Source organism: Ctenocephalides felis, unplaced genomic scaffold (genome assembly GCF_003426905.1).
Source record: "Ctenocephalides felis isolate EL2017-DRISC unplaced genomic scaffold, ASM342690v1 CF-g0.4_SCAFFOLD_03573, whole genome shotgun sequence".
In the NCBI taxonomy this organism is placed as follows: domain Eukaryota; kingdom Metazoa; phylum Arthropoda; class Insecta; order Siphonaptera; family Pulicidae; genus Ctenocephalides; species Ctenocephalides felis.
In genome coordinates, this window is record NW_020539727.1 from 10,026,820 (window position 1) to 10,049,223 (window position 22,404).

General features: G+C 27.9%; 2 protein-coding genes across 5 annotated transcripts in view; one reads left to right on the forward strand and one right to left on the reverse strand.

Moving 5' to 3' along the window:
- The window catches only part of LOC113389071 (calpain-A-like), a 609,920-nt gene that overhangs the window by 498,665 nt on the left and 88,851 nt on the right, over positions 1 to 22,404 (forward strand). The gene's annotated exons all lie outside the window — the stretch shown is intronic.
- Positions 14,390 to 15,466, reverse strand: LOC113389085 (jmjC domain-containing protein E-like). Its single transcript, XM_026626145.1, has 4 exons — positions 15,335 to 15,466; positions 14,911 to 15,064; positions 14,610 to 14,789; positions 14,390 to 14,525 (listed from the first exon to the last, which is right to left on the reverse strand). Exons 1-4 carry the CDS (start codon positions 15,387 to 15,389, stop codon positions 14,507 to 14,509), a joined length of 408 nt encoding a protein of 135 aa, XP_026481930.1. The 5' UTR covers positions 15,390 to 15,466; the 3' UTR covers positions 14,390 to 14,506.

Here is a 22,404-nt window from a genome sequence, read left to right on the forward strand (position 1 = left end):
AGGTGTACCAGTTCTTCCTTCGTCTTGCTGGTGAAGACCAGGAAGTCGACTGGATGGAACTTAAGGAGATTTTGGATTATTCCATGAGGAACGGTAAGAAAATATTTTTTTTTTATTGGTTTGATAATAAAAATTTAGATTTGGTAGAAGTGGATAACAAGATATCTCTATTTAGTTTTATTCTTGATGAAGTAGAATGTTTTGCATCGTTTTTAAGTTCGGAAACAGTTCAGATTTTGGTGAATTTTAAAAGAGGTGTTTGCAATAAAATTTGACAAATTGTGTAATAATAAATATGTTTGATATTATGAAAAAAATTATGTTATATGGGTTTTGAATGGATATACTTCAAGAACGAAAGTTTTGGTAAAAATTTTGCAAGTAAGATACATTCATCTGACAAAAAGTATTTTTAAATTAAATACCAAATAACATTTTTGAATATACAAACGCACGTGAATGGAACTTATAATGATTTTTTTTTTTTTTTTTTTTAAATGAAAGTAACGGTACTGTACAAGACTGATTTAATTACATGTGTCAATTTTTATTAACTCTTGCCAAAGCATTTTTGTAAAAATTTTTTCAAAGAAGGGCATTTCAAGTCTGCAACTTTTGGAAATTTTATTAAAATCATAATTTAACAAATTGTCTAAATTGTAGAAAACTTGGAGCAATTGTGCCGTTATATATGATTCTAAAAATGTCATTTGAATGGAATAAAATCATAATATTATATGAAAATTAACTGCAATGACCAAAAATTGTTAGAAAGCTAGACCAAAATTTTAGTTTTTTCTCTAACACCTTATTTATGAAGTAATACTTTTTTATGCAAATTTTTCTCATTACATTAATCTGTGTTTACAATTTTTTTTTAAGAAAATTTATATATTTTTTATTTTAATATAAAAATATAAATACATTATGAACAGAATTGGCGAAAAGCCGTGAAAACTATTTTACAATCCTGATGGCCAATTTTTAATGTTACTTTTCAAGGCACTTTGGTGATTTTTTTTTTCAAATAAAGGCCTTTCAAAGTCGACAAATTTTTAAAACTTTATTAAGTTCATAATTTAACAAATTGTCGTAATTCTAAAAAACTGGGAAAATTTAGTCATTATTTTTAATTGTATTTAAAGAAATGCTATTTAGCGTTCTGGTTCCAAAGTTCAAATGAATAAAAATTATGAAAATTAACAAAAATAACCAAAATAACCAAAACATTGTTTGAGTTAGACCAAAGTTCTAGTTTTTTTTCTAACACCCTTTTTGCGAAGTAATACGTTATTATGTGAATCTTACTTATTACATGAATCTGTGTTTTACAAATTTTTATAATAAAATTCATATATTTTTTATTTTAATAAAAATGTAAATATATTATGAACAGAATTGGGGTAAAAATTATTTCCAAATTATTTAACAATTTTCAAATTATTTAATTTGGACAATCCGGATAGGTAATTATTAACGTTACCTTGTCAAGACACTTTAGTAATTTTATTTTTAAGAAAGGTCTTTCAAAGACGACGAATTCCGAGTATGAATTTTAAATAGTTCAACAAATAATTTCAATTCAATAAAATTTGGGGCAATTTTTTCACTATTTGTGATTGTGCAAAGATGACAACAACTTACTAAAAAAAATTGCTATTAAACTTTAATTTTTACTTAATTGGCCTTTTTATGAAGTAATTTATTTATTATATCGCATCTTTCTTATCATCTTTTATGACAAAATTAATACATTTTTTCATTTTTTAATAATGAAAGGCTTGCTGTGATATAAGATGAAGATAATATTATATGTAAATAATAAATACAAATATATTATAAACAGAACTCACAAACAAAGCTTGAAAACCAAATATATTATGTCCTGAAATTTTGAAATAAAATCTGAACTGGTTCTGAATATCAAGAAGAAAATTGTTATTTATAAATTATTAGGTCTTATTCAAGTTTGAGTTTAAAAGATATACCAGTAAATAGGTTTTGTTACAATTTTTGAATAACATTTAACAAAGTCTTCTTTTGGCTTTAGTTCAATATCATCTTTTAAAAGTTTGTGAATTCAAAAATCAGCTATTTGAAGTAAATTTGAAGAATGCTTTTTCGAATGATAATCCAATTGCTTGATTAATTCTTCTATAATAAATACTTAACTAGCATTGGTTATAACTTTAAATTTAACATTTCTTTTAATTTGAACTTAAGTTTTTGATTTTGAAATTTTATTTAGTTCTATCTTCTAGTTTCGTTGTTTTTTGCATTTTGTTGTATAAATTTAAAGAAAAATTTATTAATTTATGCACAAAGTTTAAATGTGTAAGTTATAAGTTTTAAATATTCAATACATATAGATCGAATAATAGTTTACCATTAAATTATAGGTAGAATAATTATTTTTTCTGCATGTGCTTTTTTTTAATGCTTTTTGTAAAACTTAACATCGTCCTATATATGTACTGGGTTGTGACTGATTGCTGAACTTATAATTATTACATCATTATAAATTATAATTTATATAAAATCTATTTTACTTTTGCAAAATTTCCTATATTATTGTTAAGCGTTTAGTTTTTGCTTTTGCTTATATTTGGGGTAAGAAAATTGATACACTTTATATAGTTCGGCATGCAACACACTATATGTTAGTTATATGTATTTAAATAAATAATTATAATAATTAATAGTTAATTATCAATTTTAATGCGGTATTAAAACGTAATATATTGATTAATTAAACGAAAAAAAAACAATTTGGAGCATTTGCTTTCGTACGTACCAATATTAGAGAACTTCTACATTTTTTTAAAAGATACCGTTTGCTTTTAAATGAGTAAAATAAAAGTTTATATAGTGATTTTCAGTATCTATTATTTTTTGTATAATGTAAGATTTTACCCATAAAATGGGTTCCATAACAATCGTTCTTTACTGATGAAATTAATACCTTCTAGAAATTATTAATAAAAAAAACTTCGCGAAATTGTTCATGCTTTTTTAAGCTTCATCGGGATCATTAAAAATGAATCATTAAATTGAACCATATATAATGATCTTAATAGATAAACAGTACGTAAAATTAACTTATTTGATAATAATAATAAATATTCAATTAATTGATTGATTTAAAAAAAATTGTACAAAATTTCACAATTACTCGGATCCGAAAATAAGTAAAACCACTTTAGCCTTTGATGCTTCAAGTTTCAAGTTAAATTTATTATTTCCAAGGAGTTTTCACTGGAATTCCCTTAAATTGATTTTCTTATAATAAAGTGTTAAAAAAAAATTCGACGATTTTTGTTATTATTTTATTGACGTCTTATAGATTATACTAAAATATTTTTTCTCAGAAACGCCTGAACCGATTTCAGAAATTTAAAAGCCATTTCATGTATCCCGATGAGGATTATCGTTTCACAGTTTTATGCGGCGATCTGCCGAGCCGTTTCTTTGTAATTTGAAAATAGTTTTCGTCCACATTTAAGCTCATACTACGAATCGATTTTAAAAGATCAAAAACTGTCCGAAAGATATTAGTCTGGAATGATATTGATTAGTTTTAGGTGAAAATCTACCGAGCCGTTTTCTTGTAATTAATAGTTAAAAAGAAAATTTAAGCCGATTTTTACTGAACATTTTTTTGGCAATATGTATCATGGTCTTATAGAACTTACTGAAATATTACGGCCTTAGGACAAGTAGTTTAATTTTAAAAATTCATCAAAGTTTGAGAAAATGAGTAGTTTTTTTGACGTTTATTAAAATTAAAATTAGACGATTTACTTTGTATAACGACAGAGTACTTAGTCTTAATGAACATACTAAACCATTAAAGTCCTACGGAAACTGGTTCAATTATAAAAATTGTATATTTTTGAAAATTTGCTTTTAGAAAATACTCCGAGTTTAGGTGTTTGTTCATTTTCAAATATGTGTAATAAATTCACTCGGAATACTTTTAATCGCTCATAAATTAATTTCTTTTTTATTGTTTAAGTCGATTATTTACACATATCGGGGAAGTTCATGTAACTTGCCTCAAGGCAAAATACCAATACCAACTAGTTATTATTATATTACTATTATTATTATTGCATGTCGAGGTATATAAGTGTAGCACTTTTTCCTATCCGCGTGTGGTATTTTCCCGCGCGTTCCATTTTAATTTCGCACCAAAAATCTGAAAACATCCTCCTGACCGAACAAAAAACAGAACTGCCCGGAAACCGCGGTCGCGCCGTGGCCGCCCTCGAGGGCACCCCCGGCGGAGGCGGAGGACCAGGAGGAGGCGGCGCAGGCGAAGAAGGTCCTGGTGTAGGCGACATTATTTCACTGATCTGCGCCAGATTCTGCGGAGACAACCAGGCCGCCCAGGAATCGTTCGGAATGTCGAACGCGTCGCAGACTTTAGCTGGTACGTCGGATGATGAAAAGAAAGTTGAAAGGGTTTATAAGAGAATATTATAGTGCAGTAAACGAAGCGTTTTAGGTCTGAATTTTGTTACTGTGCTCCGAATTGAATGAAATTTTGGAATTAGGTTCATCTTACCCTCAAGTTCAAAAGTGAAAACAATTCGGATTGCGCCAACACCTCCCGGGGGGATGACACCCCTTCTCAATTGTGTAATTACATTTTTTCAAAATAACTTCATTATAGACATCTTGATGGATTCTAGTAGATTCACTACTTTAGTACAAACTATTTTCAGAAAACTCACGATTTTATAAAAACTTTTTTTCCAATTTGCGCGGCCGTCAATTTTTGTGTGAAAGAAAAATAATAAAAAAAAAACAGAAAGATCCCTTTGATTTTTATCTATATGCTTTTATACATATCTTTTATTCTTTATGAGATATAATGAAAATAATTTCGATTTTTAGAAAAATTGGAAAAAAAAAGTTTTTATAAAATCGTGAGTTTTCTGAAATTAGTTTGTACTAAAGTAGTGAATCTGCTAGAATCCATCAAGATGTCTATAATGAAGTGAATTCTAGATGGAATGTAAATTACTTTAATTCTGGTGGAAATGGCGCTCATTAAACCATATGATTTCAAAGAAAAAAACATCGCATATGTTTCTTATTTGCATGATAGCTCACTCATTTTACTCTCAAAAATACTTGTAACAGCACTCATTTTAAAGCTTATGTTGAGCACTATAAAACCCAATTTAACCGAAATGCATAAAATGTAAAACCTCGACACTAGATGGCTTTAAATACAACAATTAAATCTTGAACGAAATAAAAAACGACTTTGCTCTTTCAAATCTTAATTAATATTTTTCCTAGAACACTTTATGTAATACCGATTTGTTAAGATTTTTATTGACATTATTTTGTTCATTACATGATTTTCGTTAAAATGTATATTTTAGGAGATATTTGCAAAAAAACGAAGAAAAACGCCAAAAATATATAAATCTTTAGTGGCCAGTAACTTGAAAAGTATTAGTTTTTTTGAAAAACTATAAAAGACATTTTTTTCTTATAATTAGTTTTTTTATCGATTTCCGACGTTATTTTGAAAAAATGTAATTACACAATTGAGAGGGGGTGTCATCCCTCCGGGGGGTGATGGCGCAACCCCAATTATTTTCACTTTTGAAATTGAGGGTAAGATGAACCTAATTCCAAAATTTCATTCAATTCGGAGCACAGTAAAAAAATTCAGAGGTTATACCCTTTTTTCCTCTCCGTTTACTGAACTATTAGAAATATACGTGTAAAAATACCACACGGGCATTCTTGGCTAGGATTGGTTGATTTGTGCTTTTTTATGATGAAGCCTAAAAGTTTATGTGCTTTTTTAATGTCAGACTTGAAATTATTTTGAGTGAAATTGGCGTTCGTGGTAATAAAAATCTATAATGCTTTTTGTGCTGAATTTTTATGTTAAATTAAAACGCCTTCGAAGATATGTTAAAAATATAAAAGAATATTTTTGTAGTATTATATACAGTCAATCCCCCTATAACACGGTTCTCTTACGATTTCCATATTACGCGGATCTGAAACTGCGGCAGTTCTTTTATAAAGCGACACTCCTACAGCGCTGTTCAACAACCCATAAGTTCCTTTTGCAAAACCTATGAATGACTCTATAGTAACTAGGTATTATATAAGGTTTTGAATTATAAGTTTTTCATTGAGTAAATATATTCCGTATATTTCATATTTCAGATACAGGATTGGTCTCATTACTGTAATTAACAAATTATTTCAATTAAATTAATTACAGTGAAATATCAAGCCAAAAGGATGTTAAGTTTTATATGTATAATAATGTTACTGTTCATTTAAAGCTTGTAATAGAATATTCAGTATTTCAAATAGATAAATGTCTTAAGATTTTTCTAAGGGTAAAAAAATCCTTTATTTATCCATTGGGTAATTCTCAAATTTGGAAATTATTTAATAAGGGTTTTTAATAACTTAAAAAGTAAATGTTAAAATAATTTTTAAACAAAAAATAAAGGAAGTGTCAAAAAAGAAAAAAATTGGAACAGTTGCCTGAAAAATTATCAAACATTATTTGCAGTTGTTATTGTTTTTTACCGAATTATTGTTTGATACCGAAATTGGCAAATTCAGATATATCGTAGAATTTTTTGGGCTTTTAAAAGTTTGACAATGGAGTTAAAGAGTTAGATCACTCAATTTTCTTACCTGTACTTGGAAGTTGTACTCTAGAATCTAGACAGTCGCAAGTTGCAAGTTTTAAGTCATTTTTTTTGTCTTATAATAAGAATTCGTCAATATATTTAAATTATGATGTTACTTTAATTCATAAGTTATTAACTCTTCAATTCAATAAAAATAATTTATTTTTTATTTTTTATATAAACTTTATCTTTTATATTTATTGGTCCCCATATGGCTAGAAATTATGATTCATACTAATTTGATGTTTTTATAGCGCGGTTTCCATACGACGCGTTTGAGTTAAGTTTTAGTTTATAGCGCGATTATTCTATTACCGCGTTATAGGAGGATTGACTGTTTGTAAAAATAAATTTAGTTTAGATATATAATGTAAGTTACAAATAGATATATAATATTGTTTTTTACAAAAAAGTTTTTGTCTAATAGAATTTGTTATACTACAAGAGGATCCAATTGAACTCTTTCAAATTTATTTAATTTTCTAATTTAAATTTAAAGGGTTTAATTCGCCCAGTATATCACAAAAAGTAATAAATACTACAAGAAGAGGATCAATTTGAGTTTATACGTTTTACCTAATGTTCTTATTTAAAATTGAGAAAATCTATTTTATATCACCTAAATTTCTCATTTAAATTTAAGATACTCTTTAATTTAATTCTGAAAACCCAGTATGTATATGATTGAAAGAATTGTGTTCTTTGATGTAGTCTTTAGTACGTAGAATAGCATCTAGCAATCATTTTTATTTTCTACAGTAAAATTAATTTTCAATTTTGTGCGTGAATAACATCAGCTTTCGGTGTTTGTCCACTAACAAATTTAACCAATCATCGTTATAATAGTGCACATGTAACATTTTCGATTAGATTACGTTATTTTAAGACAACTCTCAAATAAACGCTATATATTTTAAATAACACTATTTATAGTTTATTTATTAAATCTTAAATTATGCCTTTGAATTAGAACGATCGATTTTTCTGGAGAAACAACTTTACAAGACTTTAATATAACTGTTAAAAAATTAGTTAGTAATCAACTTTTTTGTGCTTATTTATCTGTCAACTTTCTTTACTTATCAAACTAACTTATAAGACAATTACCTAGTTGTTTCTTGATGTCGTTCGAAATGAATCGATAAATTTCTTAAATATATAAAGAACACCATAAAAAAATTATAAATTTAATTTTATTTTAGGAATTTCTATATTCTATAAAAATAAAATATTTCTATATCCCTTGCAATAGTCTGATAGTACTCCCAATTACCTACTCGTGTTCTGTTTTTAACCCTAGGTTCAAGTCACAAAGTTCAACGTTATTTTCGATATTTTTTCTGTATTTAAATTAATAAAATATTTAATTTATAATATAATCTTTCTATTAAAATTTTATCCAGAAACCAAAAGCCGCGGTTTCTCCAAGGACGTGTGTCGCAGTATGGTAGCTATGCTGGATCATGATCATTCTGGTAAACTAGGATACGAAGAGTTCAAGACTTTGTGGATGGACATCAGGAATTGGAAGGTTTGTAAACTTCCAAAAAATATATTTAATAATCATTTGTTTATTTACTGACTGGCGCGAGAACAAACTTGCGACCTGCTCTGATACAGCAAAGGTGAGAGCTTGAAGTTGTATGACAATTTTTTGAACTTACCCGGATATATAAGCAGATTGAAATTTCAAGTCTTAGGATTAAGTTCAGAAAGCTTGCACAACTTCCGGAACTTAGTCCATTGTATAATTAAGACTTACTTTAAGCTTTTACTCTGAACAATTTTGATTCACCGCCATCACCACTTAGTTTTATAAGAACGAATTGAAAAAAAAATCTGCATTTATTGATGAGCACACATTTTTTTCAATAGTTGAAATATTGAAAGTTTCGAATAATTTGAATTAGGGAATGCAATACCGGTATACCGAATTACCGGTAAAACGCCCGATTTTTCGGCGGTATTTTTACAGGTATTTACCCCAAAAATACCGGTATTTTCGGTATTTTTTAATAAGCGCTATTTGATACATAATACAATACAGTTTAAATTTCTCGGAACAAATTTATGTTTAAATTCCATAATCGCATAAACAGCTATATCTTCAAGTGATTCTATAGGATAAACAAATGTCAAATATTATCTCAACTCGTCATTAAACTGACTTATTGCTTTACTAAGGGCTTCATAACGTGTTACAATAAATAGAATTGGACTGATAGATAATGGTGTTTGTTTCATCTTATGTAAAAATTTAACTTTTTTTTAAGTGATCTTTGTAATCTTTATTTTTTCTAACTTTATACATGATAATTATGATAATTACTAAATATTTTTGCTTCTTATTACAATTATAAAATATTTTTGGAAAACGTTTCAAAGTTTGAAAATGCTATAGAAGCATAACATTGTTTTAAATAACAATACTCAACAAATGTAATAACTTATTATTTATCTCGACAAAGTATCCGATCTTAAATTAATATAGAAAAATTATTATTTTTTAAATATTGGAGATTATGCTAATTTAACACATCGAATACAGCCAATATAGTTTATTATAATAATGTAATATGATCTTTTATGAGTTTTTGGTCTTTCTTACTCATAAGTTTGTTTTTGGTGAAAAGTTCTATAGTGATAATGAATTAATTAAATTGGATATAATTTTGTTAAATTATTATTTAAAAAAATAAAGTTATTGTTTTATATTAATGTTTTTATTGTTTAGTTGAATATAGATGTTGTTGTACATACAATTATATATTTTATATTTGTATTAGTAACTTTCAATTTCGTTTACGTTTGTTTGAGATAATAAAAATACCGGTAATTTATCGGTATTCCGGTGTTAAAATGAAAAATTACCGAAATACCGGTATTGATATTTTCCATCGGTATTGCATTCCATAATTTGAATGATGTCTTTAGAAAATTTGTACGAAGTCCTTGATATTGCCTTTATCATTTTACTTTACAGTAACTCAGACGTGTTTGAAACTCTATTTATTATATTTTCAGGCCGTTTTCAAACTATACGACCGCGACGGTTCAGGTTGCCTGAGCGCCTTCGAATTGCGTCAGGCCTTGAACAGTGCAGGTTACAGGCTGAACAACCACATCCTGAACATCCTGATGCACAGATATGGCACCAAGGACGGAATGATTGCCTTCGATGATTTTATCATGTGCGCGGTCAAACTGAAGAGCATGATCGGTAAAAACAAAATAAATATTGATTGATTTTATCAGAGTAATTGAATTTCTATGATACATAATATATCACAAGAATAGTTATCTCGGATCAAAAATAGACGTTTTCTCTAAAACGGCTGGACCGATTTCAAAAATTTAAAAGCCATTCGATATATCTCGATGTAGACTATTGTTTATCAATTTTGCGCGATCTGCCAAGCCGTTTCTTTGTAATTTGAAAAAAATTGTTAAACTTTTTGTCCACATTTAAGCTCATACTACCTAATCGATTTAAAAAAAATCAAAAACTGTTCGAAAGATATTGCTTGGGAATGATACTGATTAGTTTTAGGTGAAAATCTACCGAGCCGTTTTCTTGTAATTAACTGTTGAAAACAAAATTTAAGACGATTTTTATGGAACTTTTTTTGGCGATATATAATATAGTCTTATAGAACTTACTGAAATATTACGGCCTTACGACAAGTAGTTTAATTTTAAAAATTCATCAAAGTTTGAGAAAATGAGTAGTTTTTTTTGGCGTTTGTTAAAATTAAAATTAGACGATTTACTTAATGAACTACTAAACCATTAAAGTCCTAAGGAAACTGGTTCAATTATAAAAATTGTTGATTTTTGAAAATTCGTTTTTAGAAAATACTCCGAGTTAACGTGTTCATTCCTTTTCAATTATATGTAATAAATCCACTGGGAAGACTTTTAATCACTCATAGATTGATTTATTTTTTATTGATTATGTCGATTATTCACACATATCGGGAAGATTATGTAACTTGCCTCAAGGCAAAATACCAATACCAACTAATTAAAAAACATTAAAATAATCGGTAATAGATTTTTTTTTTTGTTTGAACTTGTATTGAGTCGAATTCTTATAGAAAGAGTATTACTTGCAAGTATAAAATCCTATTATAGTTTTATAGTAAATACAAACTTTTTTTATAAAAACATATATTTAAGAAAAAACGTTTTTTATTCTTGTAATTCATCATAGTTAGTGCAAAAACAACATTCGTAAGGCTGTAATTTTAGAGTAAGTTGTAAGAACTATGATAAAAAAAAAGTTCCATAAAAGTCGGTTTAAAATTTTTTATCAACAGTTAATTAAAAGAAAACGGCTCGGTAGATTTTCACCTAAAACTAACCAGTATCATTCCCTACTAATATCTTTTGAACTGTTTTTGATTTTTTAAAACTTTTTTCCAAATTACAAAGAAACGGCTCTGCAGATCGTCACTCAAAACTGACAAACTATAACTCTCATCGAGATACATCAAAACATAAACTTTTATCTAAAACAAAAAAAACATATAGAATTCAGTCTGAGATCAATTTTTCTAGTTATTAGTTACCTTAGTTGAGTTTTTGAATCCTAAGAATGAGGTTGGATATGTTTATGAACAGTCGTTATTGGTTATACCTGCTTGGTATTTTGCAATTCGAGCAACGAGTAATGAATTTTGCAGTGGTACGACTTATAATCATGTCTTTGAAGTTTGTAATTAAAACTGATGACAATGAACCAATTCTACGATTTAAATATGCTTGAATTATTGTCAAATGAGAAAAATAAAACCTTAGTAAGAAAAAAAAATCCAGATCACATTGTTCCTATAATAGGTACATAAGTTACAATCGAGTCAAAAATATTTATGTAAACTTCACAAAAAAATTATTTTTTAATCAATTCTGAATCACCTAGTCCGTCAGCTTACCAATTGTGAACGTTTCCTAACTGAACTCAATACATAGTTTTAGTTAACTTTATCAGATAATGCAATTTGTAATTATCGAACAAAATATAACCGGAGTCCAACTTAGGCAGTGGTAAGAGACGTAAGCAATACTACAGCAAGGACAGAGGATTTTTAGATCAGAAAAATAAAATCATAGTTATATATATATATATATATATATATATAGATATAATAACATATATTATTATTAATTTATATTTCAGATATCTTCAAAGAGCGAGACTCCGACGGCTCCAACACGGCGACGTTCAACATGGAAGAATGGGTCGAAAAAACTCTTTACTCTTAAACAAAAGGTCACTAATCTTATTATTAATATAAATGAATCAAAAGCGCGGCTAATTATTTTTTAAACCTATAATTGGTTAAACTACTCGTTAGGATTTAATATATAAAGCAAATCCAAAAAAAAGCTTTTATTATACGATATACTTATATAGTGCCTACAAATTTTATTCTTAAGAACAAGTGTAAAAAATATTTTAACAGGAAAATACGTTCAATCAGTATTTTTATCAACTCGAAATAACTTTTAGTTAACAAATGGTTAAATTTTAATATAACAAAATAATAATATATTCAATTTAGTTTACATATTTCTGGTTAAAATAATATTTGTTTATTATCATCACGATTTTTACTTAAAAGTTAATTTTAAATAAAAAGCTAAGGGTGTAGTTATGAATAACTTTACTAACTAAACTGTTTTAAAAAGTAATTTTACAATTAAAATAAAATGTTTTAATGCTAAATATAAAATGCCAAATTCACTTTTGATGATTTAAGGACTGACAAGATTATCATACATATAAATATTGAATAAAATTATTGGGGTATTTTTAGTAATACTTTTAGTTTATGGTACTTTTATCTGGTCACTACAATTTGTGTTCAATTATTTAATTACTTTTATATTTTAGATATGTCTTTTATCCCCTGAAAATTGTGTCAGTCCTTTTCCAATTACACTAAATGCAAAAATTAAATATTCATATAAAATAGATTTATTATCAAATATCACATGTTAAACCTCACAAACGCCAAATATATAAAATGTCCAATTTGTTAGTGATTATATTTAAAATTCTTGACCTATTACCTGTTATATTAATGTCACTTGATTATTTAAATTTGAATGTTCTTAAATTATTTAGAAAATAAGTCAAAGCTAACAAATCGTTATTCTCATAATAATAATAAATTTGAAATAATATATTCATGGTTAAATATATACGTATTTAAGTATCTAACAGGATTCTTATTATTCAAAAATAATAATTTAACTAGTGGTGTGCCATAAGGCAAACAAATTGCTGGAACTTCCCGTAACGTAACGAAATATTCGAGGAATATTAAATGTTTTCAAATAGATTATTATAAATACTGTAACTTATATATGTTTACAGAAAACTAAATAAACAAAACTTAATCAATCAAATCACTAAGCCATAATCCGTAATATTTACGCAATTTTTACGCAAAAAGTTGCATATTTTCGTCATTTTTACGTAAGATTAATGTAACAAATATGTAATAATTTCGCCTGTTTTTTGTCATGTGGATTACGGAAATATTTCGTAATAATTACGTAATTTTTGGAAAAAAAAAATGGTATGGAGGCGCCCTTTTTTACACACATACATAAATACATACGTGCATATTCGTATATATGAACACACACATACACACATAATATATATGTATGTACACACACATACATATAGACTATCTTAAAAATAAAAGGAAAAAGCACATTTATATAACACAAGCAGAAAGTTTTTTGAATCATTCAAATCAGATGCTCCGTTCTCTCAAAAACTCGATTTCTATGTTCTGCACTCTTTGCTCTTTATCTCCGTAACTGCTGGACCTGCCTTTACCAAAAACTAATCAACACATCTCCCTATCAATAGGAATCGAATGTTTTTTTAATCATTCAAATCGGTTGATCTGTGCGCCCGAAAACGTGGACGAAAAATTGTATCCATACACACACACACACACATCCATTTTTCTGGGGTATGCCAAAATGTTCTGGAATGTTCAAAACGTGAAGAAATGTAAAAATTACCTAAAGATCAGTTACCATTGTGACAAGATGATTAATAATTAATTGATAGATATAATTTCAGAAATGTAATACTAAAAAACAATATATTAATAATACTCCCCATATTTTTTTAAAAATAATTTATTTCACTATATTAAACATTATCAAATCCACAAAGGTGCTCCATCATTTTATAATAACAATATCTAGAATCGTATTCCATATCATACCAGTAATTCACAGCGATGCATTTATGACTCTGTCTTACGTGATGATACCAAAGACTGGGCAAATATAGGGCATCACCGGCATTAACTCTGACATGGTAAATATTACATTTATTATACTGTGGATATCTTTTTAAATCCGGTTTGAGAGGGTCAATGCTGACCCAGGATATTTGTTTAATATTTAATGGTGTCTCGGTATTTGTTTCAGCTCCAGTTTCAGTCCATGGTTTGATTGTGAAGTTATCATTTACTTTTTCAAAAGTTCCCACTGGATACAATGATTTTGGTACATATTGCATATCGGTTGGAGGTATTAATATGAAATCTTTGTAGCCTGATATTACACAATATATGTTTTCGTATGGATCTTTGTGCACTAAAAATTAAGAAAAATATTATAAAGACTATAATAATAATAATAAGTACTTTATTATTTTTTATTACTTGAAGTAATAGCTCTGCTATCCCCCATCCAAAAATTTACAGCGTCCGGTACTTTATCAAAAGTTTCACTGGCCCAAGAAATTTCTGCAGGTACGTCTTTAGAAAGCTCAGGTAAATCCAGAGTCAGGTTTGAATTTTGCTTCTGTATGTACATAATCTCGTTACTGCATAATATATATTAAAAAATAAATTAATACATATAATTGTAAATGGAGAAGTTATATACCTATTTTTGTTATTTAGAGATTCTAAAAATTCCTGCATACGCATTTCTCTTTCTTCAGGCATCACAAAGTATTCAAGATCTTCAAAATCTTTACATTTTACATCGGAATGAGAAGTTAAGCCGTCTGCATATCCATTTGGAGTTACGGCTACGGTTACAATTTTATCACCTATTTTTTCACTACACGAAATAAATAAAAACAAGAAAAATTTGAATGAATATTTTGGTAAGTGCAATTTTTATATTATTAGATATTATTTATTACCAATTTTTTTTAATTAAAAGTTTAAGTAAAGTGTACCTCATATAATCCGAATTCCAATGTTGAACGGCATACCAATTCTGATTAATATTTCTGAATACGACAGGAATATTTTTTGATACATAATTTCTATAAAATTCTAAAGATTTCGGTGTATGATATACTTCTGATACTTGTGAGCCAAGAAATAGTTCTGTGAAAACAAATAAAATTATTCATTCATTTTAATCATTAATTATTATTTATTCATAAGCAAGTCGTAGACAAAAACAATAAATATTATTTCAGGCTCTTAATATATATTCAGTAAATTGATAAAACCCTATTCTGAAATAAGATTTGATAGTAATCATCAAACATAAAATATAATGTTTGTCTTTATAAATAAAGAAGTAAGTAAATATTAATTTACTATATTCAATTTGACATATTGGCTGCTGTTATATAAAATGATTTTAAATACCTCTTGCTTCTGTTGATAATATTTCGTAAGCATTTGCTAATTTTACATTTTCCATATTTAATACTTCTAATTATATAAAGACACTATTAATTATCATATAATTATTAAATTTAAATGAAATACGATATTGACTAGGCATTAAATCATCCTAGACAATATACTAATCATGCTAATAATTAAATCATGCTAATAATTTGACATTTGCTAACAATTTTGGGGTGTGAAGTTTGCTGTATTATACTTCAGAAGTGTTTCACATTCGCTGCAAAGTTGAATGGGATTTTAGCATTATTATGTTGGTGTGGTTTTCGTGCTATGTTCACGTCTATTCTTTTCCAGTGTTTTTTTGGTACCTCGTTTTTTAATTATTTTGTGCGTTATTCATACGGTTTTAGTATAATTTTCTTGTGAATCGTGTGTTGCTCGTAATTATTAAATTTACATTTATTTTTTTAATTTCTAAGTTTATTACTTTTTTCATGGTTTTCTAGGTTAAGGTTTTTTCTTAGTTTTTACGTGTTTTATAGGTTAGGGTTATTTTCTTACTAATTATGTTCTATCTATTTTACACTTTTTAGATCGCTTTAGAAGTAGGTATTCTTGCATTATTTTATTTTTGGACAAATATATAAGGTACGTTTTAATCACTTAGGTTAGGTTGCATTTCAATTTATAGTTTAGGTTACATTTAGGTTAGATTTCATTTCATTTCTAAGAATTTCATACTTTGTAGTAACGTTACTTTTAGCTCATATTATAGTTTTAATATTTTAGTTCATATTTCTTTCTTTACATAAGCTATCTTTTAATCATAGCTTAAGTTAGTTCAGGTTTATGCTATAGTTCAACCCGTTTTATTTTTACATTATGAAAAAGCAAAAGCAATGTATCCATTTTGATTGATTTTGAATGCTTTGCCAAAAGATCTTGCATGCTCCTTTCTCATTACAGAGGCGCATCAAAACTTTTTATTTCTCCGTTCCTGGTACATATTCTTGAACCTGCATAGACTACTTGATTAAATTGAACATATACATGCATGTGCAAGAGTATTTCCATCTGACACTGGATTTAAACGCAGGCTTTTAGAAATGGATATGAAAGAAGAATCAGATAACTTTATTATTCAAAGTACTTCAAGAATGGAAGAAATTAAAAAGAATACTGCCAATGATATTGAATTACCTCCTGAAATAAAGCAAATTGGGTATGAACTTGTAAAAGTTATGGAGCAAAATCCGGGTCTTGATCCAAAAAAAGTTCTAGCATATTTTACTGAAATTATACAAGATGCATCAACATTTGCGAAAAAAGAAAAAGTAAGCTCAAACGCCAAGTATAAAAGTTAAGCTGTTACTGTAAATCATGGAGAGCTTTAATATATAATGTCAAAGCAATTTCAGTATTCATTGAGGTTACATGTTTGCAAGATTTGATCAAACGATGACACTAAACAAAACATATCCAATATTTGTGAGAGTATATCACTAGGATCAATATATTGCAAATATAAATTAATAAATAAAATATTCTAATTATTGTTCTGACTGCTTTAATATAAAAGACGGGTTAATATAAAAGCTTATTGAGTATTGATATACCTAAAATTAATATTGATTTATTTTGGATTTATTAATGTAAAATGCCTTTGATTTATTAAAATGTTTGTTGAACTAAACAACCAAGGTGTTAATCATAGATAATAAAAAGAAATGTACTTACATAAATTACATCCATGGTGTTCATTTTGAAACTTACATATTTTTTGTCTTATCAGCAGTTCAACCTTCTTGCTTTTGCTTTGAAAATTAAATTTGAATGAAAAATATAATTTATCATGTGTAGTTTGAAATGGGTCTTTATTTTTTTCTAAAGTTCACATACTGTACAACCATTGTACGCATCGATTGATACTTAACAATAATTTATGATAGTATACTTAAGAGTACGCTTAAACTCCAACTTATACTATCATCCAATAACATTATTATTGTTTCTTACTACACAATAATTAAAGTTGTTGTATGAAGATCCATAGTGCGATTCCATATTCTATGTACACATGACTTAGTATAAAAATCTTTATCTACAATTACAAAATTCAACTGCCGATAAATTTGGTATGACTGCCTCTAGCTATAATCTCTCTACATTCTTTTTTAAACAGCTCGACATCCAAAAATGCTAACGTCCTCCCTGCTTTTCGAGTGTTGGCTTCAACAACGATTTGTTCACCAAGTGTGGCTCCTTTCAGGTAACTGACATGTATATCTACAGATACTCCGGGTGGTTTTTCAGCAGCAACAAAGCAAAGGTGGACACAACATCGACTAGGGTAGCAGTGAAGCCCCCATGTAGGTTTCCAGCAGCATTTACATGCTCTTTGTCAACGGTGAATTCAACGACACATTTACCTTTCTTTTCAGCACTTATTAGGGTTAGTTTGTTGAGGCATTGGTCAAAACCTTTGGCAAGTTTGAAATATTCTGCTAAGGTCTTGACTGATCGTAAGCTCCAGGCATTTTGGCTAAATAAATAAGTAGAATAAATTACTTTGCACAACAAATTACAATTAACATTTTGTTACGTCATTCATATTATCATATTTGTTTGACAGTTGCAAATTTTGACAGTTACAACTTTTGACAGTTGCAACTTTTGACAGGTGCCAATGGCAAAGTAATAAATATTTAAATAACACACTTTTTAGCATAATTGTACCTCAAAAAATGTTTAAAAAACTCTTAGATATTTTTTAGTAATAATAAGAATTATATAATACAATTAAAAATCAAATAATTATTTGAATATGAAATTATTTACTTATTATTTAGTGATTAGTTCTTTTTCTTGTCGCTTGGCGCCACATGTCAAACGTCAACTACTTCATAACCTAAAAGTTTATTCTTGTTTATACACGTGCATGAAAATACAAATGTGATTTTTAGTGAAAAATATAAAAATTTAGGCAAAATGACTCTTGCTCAAAAGTCTCCTAATGTTAAAAAATTCAACAATAAAAGTGGTAATAAGAAAAAACGTGGCATTGCCAAAAATTTTGCTGAAAATCTTGAAGGCGGACACGAACTTTGGTTCGAAGAGGTTAGATTGAAGAAACTTAACTTTAATGTTTTTACAATGAATTAATATGGTTGCAATTAGTATTAATTGGTTTGATTATTTATTTTAGGTACCAGAGCTTGAGTATGATAACACAAATGTCGAGCTGAAAGTTGAGGAGTTGAATAATTTAAATAAAGAAGCCAAGAAATGTTTTGATGCTTACCTTCTGCAGAGGACTAGAAGTATGTACTGACATTAAAATTAACTAATAGAAACAATTACAATTTAAATTCATTAAGTTATTTTCCTACTTTACATGTCAGAAAAGCAATTTTCAATATTTATTGTAATTTTACATTTATGATAATGAATTATGTGAATCCTTAACCGTCTGATTCTTGTCTAGAAGTTTTTATCAAGGTGACAACTAAGTGAGTGCAGATTTTTGTTGGTTAATCTATAAAATGATTATGAGATTATAAACGAACAATATAATTATAAACAAATTTTTTCAATTTATAATACAAGTATGTTAGAAAGACATGAATTGATTGCTTTTTAGAGAATACAACTTTTTTTTTTTTTGAAATAACAGTTGAGCATTATACCTGAATATCTTATTGACAATTCTTTTGATTCTGTAAATGTATTGGGAAAGTTTATGCAACTTGCCATAAGGCAATATTCTTCTTACTTAATTCTATTATCCTTTTCCAGAAACAACCTCTCAAGACAGCTGGTTGAAAACAGCAGTTTCAAAAGGTACCTCCAAAGATCGAGCAACTGCAGGAGCACTATTAGTGGAATCAGATCCAATATCAAATCTATCGGCATTGAATGCTCTTATTGGACAATGCAAAGCAGCCAACAAAGAATGTTTAGAAGTCATAGATACATTGACAGATTTATTTTTAAATTCTTTATTGCCGAAAGATCGAAAATTAAAACCTTTGTCTGCAAGGGCTGCTGAATTCAGAGCTCTTAATGCTAAACGAAAGAACTTGGTCCTGATGGTAGGAGTAAAATTTTGGCTTATTGGCATTTTGAAGCTGAATTAAAGGACTCTATGATAAGTAAGAAGAATAGATACAATCTATATATGTATATATATATATATATATATATATATATATATATATATATATAATTGAATATTATATTTTCAGGCTTTGTTAGAAATTTACAATCAAGTGCTGGTCTTGGTTTAGAAGTAACAAAATCTCGTGTAATATCTTGTGCAGCCAGATTATTAGAAAATACTCCTGAACAAGAGCAGGTATACGTCAAAATTAATTTGTACAACTATGTATATCCCATATATTAACTAAATTTTTATTTTTTAGGCACTTCTTAGTCTTCTTATCAATAAACTTGGTGACCCATCAAATAAAGTAGCATCAAAAACGATATACCATTTAAAAGCAATAGCTCATAGGCATCCTAATATGTGTACAGTTATTGTTAAAGAAACTGAAAAGTTATTATTCAGAAATAATTTACCTCGGAAAGCACAGCATTATGCCCTTTGCTTCTTGGGTCAAATAGGAAATTATATAAATAGCGAAGTTGCAGAACGAATGGTTAGGATATGCATAGCATTTTTTAAAGCCTGCGTAAATAAGGTAAGGGATAATAATATTATAATATTTACATCAGAATAGTACGTAAATTGTGCACATGTAGAAAAATATAACATATTAGTTATGAAAATTTAATTTGTTTTGAATTTTTGAATTAGTTTTGAGAAATTGATTTTTTTTACAGAATTTTTCAATTAAATAGGATGATTCAAATTATTCATATAAAAAATTCCTAATTTTTATTTATTTTTTCTCAATATTCTTTTGATTTTATTTATCAATCTATTTATCTAATTTTTATTTTCAGGGAGAAGTTGAAACCCGAACAATGTCAACAATATTACAATGTGTGCGACAAGTTATAACTAAAGTTGAAGCACAGGAAGGGTTATTAAAAATTTGATTTTACTAGATTCTTAATAATGTGTGTTCCTTATTTATTTTGATTTTTTTTATAGAGTACCCGTGATTCCAAAGGATTTACAAGAGACAATGTTTAGGATAATATATGCAACAAATTTTAAAATTTCTATACAAGCCTTAGGACTAATTATGCAAATTGAGCAAGGATCGAAACATCTTAGTGATAAGTGAGTAATATATATTTTTTGTCTCAATTGTCCTAAAGTTAAAAAGAAACGATAGGGGTTTTATTATTTTTTTAAGTTTATCTTTATTGTTTAATGCTTTAATTAATGAATGTTGTAAGCTGTCTGAGAATGTTGTAAACCGCAAAAAATGTTGGGGATAGCCTGAAAATTTTGTAAATTGTCTCGGAATGTTGTAAGCTGTCTGAGAATGTTGTAAACCGCCCAAAAATGTTGTGAATAGCCTGAATATTTTATAAATGGTCTCAGAATGTTGTAAGCTGTCTGAGATTGTCGTAAGCTGTCTGAGAATGTTGTAAATCCTCTGAAAATTTTGTAAATTGTCTCAGAATATTGTAAGCTGTTTGAAAATATTGTAAACCGTCTAAGAATGTTGTAAACAGTCTAAAAATGTTGTGAATAGCCTCAAAATTTTATATATTGTCTCAGAATAATGTAAACTGTCTGAGAATATTGTAAACCATCTGAAAATGTTGTGAATAGCTTGAAAATTTTGTAAATTGTCTCAGAATATTGTAAGCTGTCTGAGAATGTTGTATTCTGCCTATGGATTTTGTAAGCTGTTTGAGAAAGTTGTTACCAGTCCAAGGATGTTGTATGTTTTTTGTCTGAGAATGTTGTAAACCATCTGAAAATATTGTGAATAGCTTGAAAATTTTGTAAATTGTCTCGGAATATTGTAAGATGTCTGAGAATGTTTTATTCTGCCTATGGATTTTGTAAGCTGTTTGAGAATGTTGTTACCAGTCCGAGGATGTTGTATGTTTTTTTGTCTGAGAATGTTATCTAAGCTGTTTGAGACTGTTATAAGTTGATTAGATTGTTTCTTATCTGAAAATATTTTTGATTGTCTGAGAATGTTGTAGCCTCTCCCAGAATGTTGTAAGCTGTCTGAGAGTGTTTTAAGCTGCGTGAGAATGTTCTGAAAATAATATTTATTATCTGAGAATGTTGTAGACTATCTGAGAATGTTCTAAGCTCTCTGAAAAATATTTCTTTTTATCTATAAATATTATTTATTGTCTGAGAATGTTCTAGAGTATTCGAGAATATTGTAAACAGTCTGAGAATGTTGTATTCTATCTATGGATGTTGTAAGCTGTGGGAGGATGTCGTAAGCTGTCTGAAACTGTGTGTAAGATGACTGACAATGCTTTAAAGCTGTCTGCAAATTTGTTTTTTGTCTGAAAATATTATTTATGTCTGAGAATGTTCCAAGCTGTTATTGTAAGCTGCCTTGCAACTATTGTAAGTTGCCTGAGACTGTTATAAGAAGTCTGAGAATGTTGTTTTTTGTTTGAAAATACATTTTATTGTCTGAGAATGTTGCAAGTTGTTTGAGAATGTTGTAAGCTGTCTGAAGATTTTATAAGCTGTCAGAGAATGTGTTTTTTGTCAGAAAATATTATTTATTGTTTGAGAATGTTCCAAGCTGTTATTGTAAGCTGTCTGAGACTGTTATAAGGTATTTAAGAATGTTTTAAGCTGTCTGAGAATATTATTTTTTGTCTGAAAATATTTTTTATTGTTGAAAATGTTGCAAAGTTGTTCAAGAATGTTCATAAGTTGTGCTGAGGATTTTGCAAGAGGTCTGAGAATGTTGTAAGATGTCTGAGAATGTTGTTTTTTGTCTGAAAATAGATTTATTGTCTGAGAATGTTGTAAAACTATCTGAGAAATGTTTATAAGCTGTATGAAATGTTGTATTCTGTCAATGTATGTGCCATGTTTAAGATGTAACTGTCTGTGATGTTGTAAGCTGTTCTAGCGTGTTGCCAAATCTCTGAGAATGTTGTAAACAGTCTGAGAATGTTGTATT